The following is a 13,236-nucleotide window of genomic DNA, read 5'->3' as shown; positions in this document are numbered from 1 at the left end:
TGGTTACACAAATTCGAATATCTGGTTCCATAAGAAAATGGTATTTACAAATGAATTGTAATTTTAAACTTAAACAAACAGTCAAACTTCGGCATACACATAGCAAGAAAATTCGCTACGTAAATGTTAAGTGTGACAAAAGCATATGTGAACAAAAAAAAAGAAAGAAATGAAAAATATATAAAAGCAACGTTTGAGTATCCTGAGCAAATGTGAGGTGATTTGGGAGGGGTAGGAGGGGTGAGGTAAAGCTGTTTTCAAGGGCATTACGAAAACCGCCATACCGCCGTCAATTAGCCATTTGCTTCTGCCAGAGACAGGTACACGCATCTCTAGTATATGACATTTCACATCATAGGTATTTGTCATGCCTAACCATGTCTGCAAATGAAGTACAGTACTACAGACTGACAGGGAAAACGTGGTCCGATATAGTATCACTGCTGGACCAGAGTGTTGTGAAGGATTTGATTTATTCCGCTTAGGTTATTGCATTCCGCTTACCATTCCCTATTTTCGAAAAAAGTTCATGTTTTCGTAGAACACAAGATGGCGGCCTCCATGTAACCATTGCCATGTGCTCTGGAATAAAGCCTTGAAGCATGAAACATACACTTGGTCCCGCGAGGCGGATACGTTGCCAAATGGATGTACAGCCACTGAACCGTGTCTTTAGTGATGAATCTATATTTTCCAACATGGAAAGACTAACCGACCCAGTCTCCCATGCAGTTACCAATGTCATCACGAAGACAACCCCACGCTGGACACCAACGGTGACAACCTCCACTACCAGTGCCCAAGGTTTGATTCAGAGTACTATGCCTTTACGTCAATCCTCACGAGAGAGACATTTACCAAACCATTTGACAGATTATGTGTTAAATCTCCCAGATGGCAGGAATATAAACAAGTCAGTTCGCTCTGTAGAGAAGTCTGATCACTGCAAAACTAAACACTCCATGATAACCAAGACTTCAAATGTATCCAGACGTTCAGATATGTCAGATGTGTCACTTACCTCTAAACTCAGTGATCTCCAATCAGCAGAATTAACCAGACAAAGAAGGCAACTAGAGTTAGCTGAACTAAAGAGACAGGCTATAGAAGATGCCAAGGTTGATGAGGAAATGAGGGTATTAAATGATAAAGCATATTTAGCTCGCATGGAAGCAGAGGAGCAAATGCTTAGGGCTCGAAAGCGAGCAGAAGACATTGAACGTCTAGTGATAAGGCAGCGTGAAAAACGGAATACTGAACTGGGACGAGAACGCAGGATCCGCAAAGCAGAGAATTCCTTGAAGGAGGCAGATCTTTTGGCATCCATGATAGGAATAGGTTTGAATCCACCAGCTGCAGTAACCACGTCCACCACTATTACCTCATCAACACATGGTCAGCAAGCTGTAATGGCAAATGTTGAAAACCAGGTTGAACAAGTTGTTTTCAAAACTGAGAAGACTAACCAAGAGGTGAATCCTTCCACTCTGCATTCTGTTCATAATGCCATGCCTGTACCATATGAGAAGGAAACTTGTGTGAAACAGGATGAGCCATCCTTGCCACCGAATTTCCCAAACATAGCTGCTGAACCATTCCAAAGTGCTCCAGTTCACCCTTCTTCTGGGGACACATCCTTTGGACCCCAAACTTATGGTCCACCAAGTTTCCCTCATGGACAAACTCCACCTATGATACCAAACATGACTGAACTATTGATTTCCTCGTCATATGGGATTCCACGACCTACTTTGCGTTTGTTCAACAGCGAGAAGGAAAAGGACTTTGCCATTCTCAAAATGGCCCTGGATAATCTGGTCAATGTCCATACTCATTTAACTGAACAGTACAAATACCAGTTGTTGCTTGATAGGCTGGGTGGCAGAGCTAAACGTTTAGCAGAGGCATACATGTATGCACCACAACCTTACTCCGAAGCCTTTGAAGCCCTCAAGAATAAGTACGGTCAGCCTCGTCAGTTAGTTCAAGGAGAGCTTGGAGCAATTTTGAGTATGCCCTTTGTAAAGTTTGGAGATAATGAGGCATTTGAGAACTTTGCCCTTGCTGTACATTCCCTGGTTGGGATGCTGAAATCTCTGGATGGTGAGAGTTGTGCAGAGTTACAGTGTGGTTCTCATGTGGACAGACTGTTGAGTAAGCTACCAGTGAGCTTAAGAGATAGTTTCATTGAACATTGCATCAAGACAGGTGTGATAGGAGAGCACTCAAGTCAAACCTACACTCTCTCTCAGTTTAGTTTTTGGCTTCAGATTAAATCTCAAGCCAGACGTCTATCTGGTCAAGTCACCTCATCATATCATAATGATGACAACCGATCAGGCAGTGGCAACAAACCCTTGAACACAGGTCGATTCAGACGAGTACCACCAAGGAGAAATGAACCAACAATGATGACCAGTTTCCATACGCGATCTGACTCACGAAACCAAAGTACCCGTGCTCCTACATCCAGTACAGTAAGTAGGGATGAGACAAAGATGATGACCAAGTTCAGAGCCTACTGCCCTTACTGCTCTTCCTCAGAACACTATTTGAACTCTTGTAAGGAGTTTGAGAAACTATCACTGGATGAAATTATCAGATGGATGAAAGAAGGGAACCGATGCTCAAAGTGTGCACGTACTCACAAACCAGTAGACTGTACACTCAGGAAAGTGTGCCACACCTGCTAAGAACTGCACTTGACTGTACTCCATGATGCTGTTAAAGCCCAAACTAACAAGGTATATTCAGTCATGACAGAGAAACCAGCAGTTTATGTTGATCAGCCCTCCAAACCATGCTCTGTTATGTTGAAAGTTGTGAAAGTTGTCCTCTATGGCCCAGGTGGTCAGATGGAAACATATGCTGTCCTGGATGATGGATCACAGCGAACTATAATTTTGACATCAACTGCAGAAAGGCTTAAACTCTGTGGTAGAACGGATGAAATCCTCCTGTCAACAATCAGGCATGAATCTTACCGTTGTACAGGGAAGAGTGTCAACCTTTCCATATCGCCCGGTGACTCGCCACAGATTCAGTATCCAATATCAAATGCGTTCACCTCACCTTCACTTTGCCTGTCAGAGTACACTTATCCAGTGAAGGATTTGCAGATCAGATGGCCACATTTGAGAGATTATCCTCTACCCTCCATCTACAATGCACAGCCTGTGATCCTGATTGGCTCGGATTATGCAGACCTAATTCTCCCACAGGAGCCTGTGCACTTTGGACCCAAGGGAGCACCAGTCGCTGTACATACGCGACTAGGCTGGTCTTTACAAGGTCAAGCAGACATGCACTTACCACGGATGTCACAGACAGTTGAGCAGTGTCTACTCACTTCCAGTGTTCACCGTGATCCCGAGCTTTGGAGAAATGTTGAGAAACTGTGGCAGGTAGATGCAGTTCCCAATGGAACAAAGGATGTGACCAGGTCAAAGCAGGACAAGCAAGCCTTGGAAACTTTAGAGACATTCACAGAAAGAGTTGAGATGTATGAAGTAGTGCGCTATGCTACCCCTTTGCTTAGGATTAGAAATGGAGTTTCCCTTAATGCCACAGAAGAATCTGTTAAGCATAATCTCATCCGTACAGAAAGGAGACTTAAGTCAAATCCTGAACTAGCTCATGTGCACAAGGAAGAGATTCAGAAGTTGGTAGATGCAGGTTACGTGAAGATTATCAGCCCGGAAGAGGCAGGGAAAAGTGCTGAATCTTGGTACATTCCACATCATATTGTGCAACACAATGGAAAGAATCGTTTGGTGTTCAATTGCTCGTACAGCTATGAAGGCAGAACCCTGAATGAGAATTTACTTCCTGGACCACTACTTGGATCGTCCCTGATTGGAGTCTTACTGCGTTTCAGACAGCATAGCGTAGCAGTTTCAGGTGACATAAAGGCCATGTTCCACCAAGTGCGACTACTGCCAAAGGATCGACCCTTACTACGATTCATCTGGCGTGACATGGATCAGACAGTTCCACCAAACATTTATGAATGGCAGGTGCTACCTTTCGGAACCACCTGTAGCCCTTGCTGTGCCATATATGCACTACAGACACATGCACATGGTCACAAAGAGGAAAACCCTGATGTGTACAGATCAGTTGCCACAGTTTTCTATGTAGACAACTGCCTAGACAGCGTTCCCACAGCAGCGGAAGCCAAAGAGTTAGTACATGACATGAGTGCTTTGCTGGATAAGGGCGGATTCCACCTCAGGCAGTGGATTAGCAACGTACCCTCAGTTGTGGCTGATCTACCCACAGAGGACCAGGCAGCCAATTGTGAACGTTGGCTCAGTCTTGGCGAAGCAGGACTTACAGAAGGAACCTTGGGACTACAGTGGCAATGTGACAGTGATGTGCTTGGATATAGGGTCAAAGAAATTAGCCATGATTGCCTCACCATGAAAGTTATATATCGAATCTTGGCAAGCCAGTATGACCCCTTGGGATATTTAACTCCTTTCACAGCAAGAGCAAAGGTCATTGTCCAAGATCTGTGGAAATTGAAGAGAGACTGGGATGCACCTATTGTGGAGGGAAGTGAATATGAGAAGTGGTGTTCATGGGAAAATGAGCTACCAAGCATTGAGAACGTGAATCTACCTCGATGTTACACGCCTCATCATGTTGATACCACGAATTCAGTTCAACAATTACATATCTTCTCGGATGCCTCGGAGCGTGTGTATGGAGCAGTTGCCTTCCTTCGGACAGTGTATCAAGGAAAGGTTTATGTCAGCTTTGTACAAGCCAGATCCAGAGTTGCTCCAAAACGTCAGCTTTCCATACCTCGACTTGAACTCTCAGCAGCACTGGTGGGAGCACAACTTGCAGACATGCTGAACAGAGAACTTACCTTACCTATTGAAAGAGTCACCTTGTGGAGTGATTCAACAACAGTGCTGTCTTGGCTGAAATCTGATTCGTGCAGATATAAGGTATTTGTTGGAACCAGGGTTGCAGAGATTCAAACTCTGACCAACGTTGCAGATTGGCGGTATGTGAACACGAAAGATAACCCTGCTGATGATCTTACTAGAGGCAAGACACTGGAGGAGCTTGCAAATTCTTCCGCTTGGCAGAATGGTCCACCCTTCCTTCAACAATCACCAGATGAGTGGCCGCCTGACATAGTAATGAGTAGCTCCATCAAGGACACAAGCGGTGAAGTGAAGAGTACGTTTTGCGCAGTTACCATGGCTGAAAGCCCAACAATTCCAGAAGTGAGCAAGTACAGTAACTGGAGGAAATTGGTGGCAGATACCATGCAGATCCTTAACGGGGCGGCCAAAGACACACAAGTATCGTTTGACTGGATCAAAACAGAGATGTTCTTATTTCGTAAGGTCCAGTGTGACTCCTTTCCAGAAGAATTCAGTGCACTTCAGTCTCATAAGAAGTTACCAACCGACAGTCGACTGGCTCAGTTGGATCCTGTTTATGATAATGAAAACAATGTTATTCGTGTTGGGGGAAGACTGCGGAGAGCAGAATCTCTGAGTTGTGATGCTCAACATCCTGTTGTATTGGATCCTCATCATCAGATCACTCAACTTATAATCAAAGACTTTGATGAAAGACTGTTGCACTATGGTGCTGAGCGAATTTTGGCCGAAATCCGGCGAAAATTCTGGATTCTACGTGGCAGAGAAGCCATTCGTCAACATCAGCGTAAATGTGCCACCTGCAGAAAGAGCCGAGCTCAACCTCAACTTCCCAAAATGAGTGACCTACCTCCTTCGCGGTTACGTTTGTACAAACCTGCCTTTTACTCCACAGGAGTGGATTGTTTTGGTCCAATGACAATCAAGATAGGACGACGTACAGAGAAAAGATGGGGAGTGATCTTCAAGTGCATGACAACACGTGCAGTACATTTCGATTTACTAGACAGTATGAGTACAGATGCCTTCCTGATGGCATTCCGGCGCTTTGTGGCACGTCGTGGCAAGCCCCATGAACTCCTCTCAGATTGTGGCAGCAATTTCAAAGGTGCAGAACGAGAGCTGCGAGAAACTTGGAACCATGGAACCAAGTCTGACTAACCAACTAGCTGGGTGCAATGTAAAGTTTCAGTTTAATCCTCCATATGCTCCTCACTTCGGTGGAGTGTGGGAGAGGGAAATAAGGTCTGTCAAGGATGGACTGAAGGTGGCCTTGGGTGATCAGTCAGTAACGGAATCTGTGCTTCAGACGGTGCTAGTCGAGGTTGAAGGAATACTCAATTCAAAGCCACTAGGCTACGTGTCTACTGATGCCAAGGATGTTGACCCTATAACTCCTAACATTCTCTTGATGGGACGTAGAGATGCATCCCTTCCCCAAGTAGTGTACCCTGCTCATGAGCTTCTTGGCCGGAAGAGGTGGCGCCACAGCCAAGTGTTAGCAGATCAATTCTGGAAACACTTTGTGAAATATTACCTACCAACCCTACAGGTGCGACAGAAGTGGCGAGGAGATAAACCCAACCACAACAACTTGGAGTGTAATGATGTTGTCATGATAGCAGACCCTCAGACCGTTCGATCCTTATGGCAGGTAGGAAGAGTATGCAGGACTTATCCAGGTGATGATGGGAGGGTTCGTTCTGCAACTGTCCTTGTGGGAGACCAGGAAGTCACCAGACCGGTGGCCAGACTCATACGTTTGCCAGAATGTGCTGACAGTGATGTCAAGTGACTCTTTCAGTGACAATGATGACATTTTCAGTTTGTCTAAAGCAAATTTTGTCCCAAAATTTGGGGGCGGCTGTGTTGTGAAGGATTTGATTTATTCCGCTTAGGTTATTGCATTCCGCTTACCATTCCCTATTTTCGAAAAAAGTTCATGTTTTCGTAGAACACAAGATGGCGGCCTCCATGTAACCATTGCCATGTGCTCTGGAATAAAGCCTTGAAGCATGGAACATACACTTCTTTTCACAGAGTATCAGCGTGCGTTGGATCGCTCAGTGACATTTATATTTTACATATGGCGATGACACTTTAGTTTGAACATGGTCTTGGCGACCGACATTTTGGTTATAATACGTAAAACAGAAGGAAACACAAACATAACCTTGGCTTCCGTACGTCCATAGAGATTCACTCAGAGAGACACTGCGAAAACATATAAAATTGCGCGATTTGTCAAACATCGACTCTACCGCGACTCCAAAACCATCAAAGTGGGCATGCCACGGGTTGGCGTAATTCTGAGCAGTAAGTTGCACGAGATCTGACCTTTGTCGTCAGACAAAGCAATCTGAGGACCCGAGTGCAGCAAACGGACACCTAAGGTCGATTGCCTAAGACCAGGATCGCCGCGTGTGACGTCACAAAAAGATGGCTTACAAACCAGGGTATATCATCCGTTCAACAGATCTGTGATTGCAATCTCGACATGCAGATTAGATACGACAAATGGTAATTTGTTTGAAAGACTTGGACCTATCGTACCTCAGTGATTGCAGTTGTGCATAATGTCATTAGCAGACAGTCAGGCAGGCAAACACATAGGTGTGAATAAACCAGACATTGCGTTCTCTCTGTGACAGAGGCTGCTTTTCACAATCAACATATTTGTTTTAGGTAACGAGTACAGTATTCATTTGTTTGTGTACACAACCAAGATTCAACTACTGCTCACGACCTCATGTTCCGGGCATACATACTGTTTCAAGCATGCGTATGGGCGCAGCGCAACACAGCTGTTGAAACCACATTTTGCCCCGGTGCTGGGGGGAATGAATCGTTTGAACTCCAACTTCGCTGGCGTTTTTTTCATCGCGGACATCGCAACTTTACATGTTGAATTGACATTTTTGATGGTTTGTTTCGGTAAGTGCATACCGAAAGGTATCAGAATCTGCAAAGTTGTGTTTTACGTTGTATGTTACCTTTAAGTTTATCCTTAAGATGTTTCAATAAGAAAGAAAACAGATGTGGTGACATAACTTCGCTCCATCTGATGCCCTCTCCATAGCTCAGAAACTCAGATAGTACAGAGTTTACCATGACACGCGACGTAACATCGGAAAACATAGACTTGAGTTTCAGTCACATTCTACCCTTCACGCCTTACTGAAATAGCTTACACAACATTTCTGTATACAATAGTACAGTCTTTTCTGCCCTGTATAAAAATTGCATCAGTTGTAACGTGACCCCTCTTACAACCAAACTGGACATCCGATATAATATTATTGTTCTGAACCCAAACATTTAAATGATTTGTCAACAGAGACTTGAAGAGCTTCGAAAAACAACCATTTAATGTAACACCTCTGTAGTTTCTAACATCACTTGCGTTACCCTTCTTTTGAATAGAAAAAATTACACCTCTAGTCCAAGATACAGGGTATACACCTGAGGTAAACATCTTGTTGAAGAGCATTGTGAGGACATTGGAGCTATACAATAATGTACACATAAAGTATCATGGCCCAGTGTCGACTCTTGTCCGGAAGACTAAAATCATGCATGACGCAGCTCGGTTCAATGAGTGTAGCCTTCGCGGTGAAGATTATGCAACTGTAATTTAGGTTTTGACGAATTCCATTATCTTTTTAAATGTATATCACTTAATTCCTACAGAAAACCCCCCACCCCCCACCCCCCACCCACCCACCACCACCACCAATTAATCAACACTGAACAAGGTGATGTCGCCTGTCAATTTTATAATGTTTATCTGTCGCTTGTGCACATTGATACGTAAATAACCCATCGTCATGACGCACGTTTATATTTATGACTTTGTACATTTGTTAATATTGTATATTCTTTGCTCATGTACCACCGATGGTGGCTGAAAAGAATAAAGACGAATATGTTGAGGTATAAAGTTCTACAGAAGCGACGATTATAACAATGTTTTGAAATGAATTCTCTCTACTCCCGACATGGATTATGCTTCCCTTATCTTTAACTTTGGCGGTACTCCTCTGATTAGCTCTCCTGGGAAAACTGAAATATACATTTTAGACCTCTCGGTACGACACCATAGTGTCACCTTGCTTAGTGTCTTCAGGCGAACCAGACTGAAGTAGATACAGACTGAATGAAATTAACAGGATCGTCTTCAGTGACGGGGAATGCATACTGCAACCCTGGTGTGCAAGGTCTTACGTCTCCAGACGTCTCCACAGACAGACGTTCGTTCCACTACATCATGAACTCGAGCTAAATTGATCGCGAAACTAAGTTAGAAGTTTACAGTTTAGAGGCATCCAAGACAGTTTTCCCTATGCTGAAATGTTTCTTACCAGATTCACTCCGAATAATCTTGGTCTGTCAGTTATATGAGGATCAGCGAAAAGAGCTTGTGTCACGTCTATCTTTGCTTATCTGAAGATGTCCTATGGATGTGATCGCAGAATATTTTATACAAACCAGAAAGATCACTTAGGTTGGAAATCATCCTTCTGTTGTAAGGTCTTTTAATGTCATTTAGGAGACATACACATAAGGTTATACGTTATTGTGGATGTCAACTTTTTTGTGATGAAGAGTACACTCCATAGTATATCATTACTCCTCGATCAGGAAACTGAATGGTATAAGGCAAGGAGCTTATATATGTACATGCAATATACGAACGTTGAGAGTTACATCAGTGATGTCCATGGGTTTTTTGTATCATGTCATGTTTTAACTTCCAAATGACCCTGAAATATTATGAATGGTAATTTCTTAAAGTAATTTCAACATTGACACAATAATTACGTTATTTAAGAAACAAAACAAAACAAAAACAACAGCGACATTGCATCATGTGCGAATGAAAATTAGAAAAAGTGGTGAAAAACGGCGACCATTATTGAAATGGCAGTCCAAATCATATACGCATGCACCTTAAGAAACATTTAGCCTGCTAAATTCAGCATAGAGCGTTGTAAAGACGGTGTAATATGTAAAACAGTTAGGGCGTCATTGCTACTGCAGACAATATATTTGCGCATGACTGCTACTTAACGAAATGAACATATATTATCTCATAATATGCTGATATTTTCGAACATGCAGAGGTTAAGGCAAGACAACATACAAATTGTAGCTTTTCTTAAATTTACCTGAATTCTTGGTTGACAGTGGAATAAGTTTAGGGACCCGAATAAATCGTCACATTAGCGTAAACCGATTTCATTATTACAATGCAGTAGATTCTCACACAACCACAGCATTCGATCCCTGTTGCTTTGTATCTTGTTCGTACGGCATCTGACAGTAACCTTGTTCCACTGTATCACTCACCCGATCTGTACCTGCTGCTTCTGCTGCTCCCGCTTCTGTTACAGTCGTCGACGACAGTGAACAGGGATGTGAACCCCAGATTCACCAGTTACAGTTCGCATATTTTCAGCCGCAAATATCAGCTTGACAACGTATTTAAAACATTTTGAAACAAATGTTTGAAAGCGTTCGTCGTAAATAAACCTTACTTTCGATTTTTATCCCCCGCGGACGCCGTCCGTCTGTGCACATTTATCTTATCCAGAGCAGAACTCTAGAACCGTTCAATATTACTTCACCAAGATTGGTCTAGTGGTGTACTGGTGCCTTTTGATAGTTTCGGAATTCTGAATAAAATATTTTTGGCGTTTCCATGAGTACTACTGAAATTGGATGGAATGCTGGGATATTGATGACTGTGTCTTCTTAGTGTCGTTCGATCACATCGTTTCAATTGTTCAAATGACACTATTACACTTATTCCAACGTGTAATGTCACGACAATTGCATGAAAACAACACGTGTTTTATGTACATAAGCTAGTCGTAGTTTTGCTTTGTTTTTAAGCGTCGCCACTAGCCCACATAAAACCATCGTTACAGTGCAGTTCACCTACTAAAACCAAACATGGCGTCACTCGTCCCATCTCTTTCATATGTACCTCGGCGAAAGTGGTCGAAATTCTCGTTCAACGAGTGTTTCTTGTATCTTAATCTGCTGAATATGTGGGCGAAAAACGAACATGTTAATAACGGAAGTATGTAATGGTAAAGTATGTTATTATGTAATGCCACAGACAGGGGTTATCTGCTATTAACAGAAAATATGGAAAGACAAATCTGACGCAAATGACTTCTCGGAAAGACTAATCATAGGTCCATAGGTTGATGCCCAATACATATGCAAGATTCTTAGTATCTTGTGGTGATAAAAAGGACCAACACTTGTTGGTCTGTTTAAGATGGTCTTGTGTGGAGACTGTAAGAATATATCAATGCATTAGCAAAGTGTAAATAACCAGTTTGCAATCACTGTCTTTCTGTGATGTCGAAACTAACGATAAAATATACAACTGTATACATAAAACATATGGAAAGTTGTTTCACGTTATTTTTTAAATATTAGCTCTTTTGTGAATTAATTTAAATAGCAGTTTCCTGGGGCCAGATATGCTGTTGAGGTAGCAATATATCCATGAGGAAATGCTATCACTTGATGGAAAGTAACAGAGCACACATGCCGATTTTTTTCTGTTATATAGTAAACAGAAATTATCTTACCATAGTGTTCTCTTTATGGGTTTCTGAACAAAGCATGATTAAAGTAAAGATTGTTGTTGTTTGCTGATGCTGATGTGTCTGATAATTATATGTTCCTGTTTACCTATATGCAAAATTGCCTCTACAAGCATGATGTCAGAAATAGTCTTCTTTAGTCATGTCAAACCTTGAGCACTCTCTCATTTGGGGTCTCATAGTGTTTGATATCTTCGGTGCCCACATATATATGAGAATGAAAACTCCAAATTAACATCTCAATAAAGTATCTCCAAACATGGCAACCAAAAATGATCTGTGGCAAAGTTCGAGAAACGAAACGTATTTGCAGTTCTATTATCACCGAGGTTGCACCTCTTGCTAAACATGTTTTTTGTATTATATGTCATCAGGTTTTGTTTTACACTTTACAATTAGCATCAGCTTAAATATTATGTATTGTCATTATTTATTGTCGTATGAAGAAACTGCATTATTTGTGGTTGTCGTGACTACCATGGCCAATGTTTCAAAATAAGCCAGTCGGTCAAAGCACAGTGCTATTCACCTACTTCCACGTTATCTGTACGTTGTGGCAAACAATAAAATGTTAGGGGTTTTAGGTAGAACAACTGTAGTATGTTCTGAATACAATACGTCGTTCATTTCTTTATAATTTGTATCTTTAACGTGCTTATGTTAGTTCCCATGTTGAAGGATGCGGTTGTGGCTTGTCCTTCTGGTGAATCTGGGGTTCACATCCCTGTTCACTGTCGTGGAAGGCTGTAACAGAAGCGGGAGCAGCACCAGCACCAGGTACATCAGAAGCAGTAGATACAGATCAGGTGAGTTGTGCAGTGGTACAGGGTTATTGTCAGATGCGGTACGAACAAAGCAAAGCATTAGGGATCGAATGTTGTGGTAGTGTGAGAATTTAAAATTGCATTGTCACCTTTTTAGGTAATGAGATAATGTAAAGACTACTGTTATGAAGGTCATATTCATGTGTAGAGCATTAACTTTAAAACATGCTTCGCCTGTATGTTATATGCACATTATAGATCTTTCTACAGTAGAAAATGTCATTCCTGAACACATGGACTTTTAACATAATTCCACATGATAAACCAGGTGCATGAGGAAAGTCTACATTCATTTGCTATTACAATTACAAACACAATATCAACAGTTGATAACATGTTGAAATATTGTACAGCGGGTGTTGCACTGTACAAAATATGTCCCAAACCTAAACAGAAATCTAAACAAGTTTAGAATTGTGAAATTAATTTCAGGTAAGGGATGATTATCTGTTGTAGTTTAGTGTTTCATCGGAAATGTGAATGGGTTGACTTGGCATTATCAGGGTAAATCGTAGTAATCATATACTTTTATTGCTGGCTTGCAATTTGTGTGTAGCAGAAACACTATACATAACTAACCACCGCAATATCAAAACCTCGACTGATTACTAACCTGCAATGTGGTGATTTATTGTCATTGACACGATGATGTTTTTTCAGTGGCATATGTGATATACGTATCCGAATGTGATGCACACTTTACTGAACAGTTTTCATCGTCAAATGTTCGTATCTTTAGGCTGTGTTTTCCTTCTCATACGACGAGAACGGTTCGTGAAATAAGTGGCACTTGAATTTAATGGTGTGGGGAAGGGTCATTTGACAGGACTATGACATCCGTGACACTAGAGTCCGTAAGTGTGCTAGTCCAGTTTAGTCTTTCAG

General features: G+C 42.0%; 2 protein-coding genes across 2 annotated transcripts in view; both read left to right on the top strand.

Annotated features, from left to right (window-relative positions):
• Positions 1 to 1,001: 1,001 nt before the first annotated feature.
• Positions 1,002 to 6,065, top strand: LOC137272080 (uncharacterized). The gene is made up of 2 exons (XM_067804445.1): positions 1,002 to 2,103; positions 2,848 to 6,065. The coding sequence occupies exons 1-2, from the start codon at positions 1,002 to 1,004 to the stop codon at positions 6,063 to 6,065; spliced, it is 4,320 nt and encodes a 1,439-aa protein (XP_067660546.1).
• A 6,141-nt stretch (positions 6,066 to 12,206) lies between these two features.
• The window catches only part of LOC137272079 (sushi, von Willebrand factor type A, EGF and pentraxin domain-containing protein 1-like), a 41,735-nt gene continuing 40,705 nt past the window's right edge, over positions 12,207 to 13,236 (top strand). Inside the window, exon 1 of the mRNA XM_067804444.1 lies at positions 12,207 to 12,304. Within this exon, the coding sequence (XP_067660545.1) occupies positions 12,207 to 12,304 (98 nt within the window). The remainder of the gene's footprint in view (positions 12,305 to 13,236) is intronic.

The sequence above is a fragment of the Haliotis asinina genome, chromosome 2 (assembly GCF_037392515.1).
Source record: "Haliotis asinina isolate JCU_RB_2024 chromosome 2, JCU_Hal_asi_v2, whole genome shotgun sequence".
Classification (NCBI taxonomy): domain Eukaryota; kingdom Metazoa; phylum Mollusca; class Gastropoda; order Lepetellida; family Haliotidae; genus Haliotis; species Haliotis asinina.
This window is presented reverse-complemented; position numbering and strand designations above follow the sequence as displayed.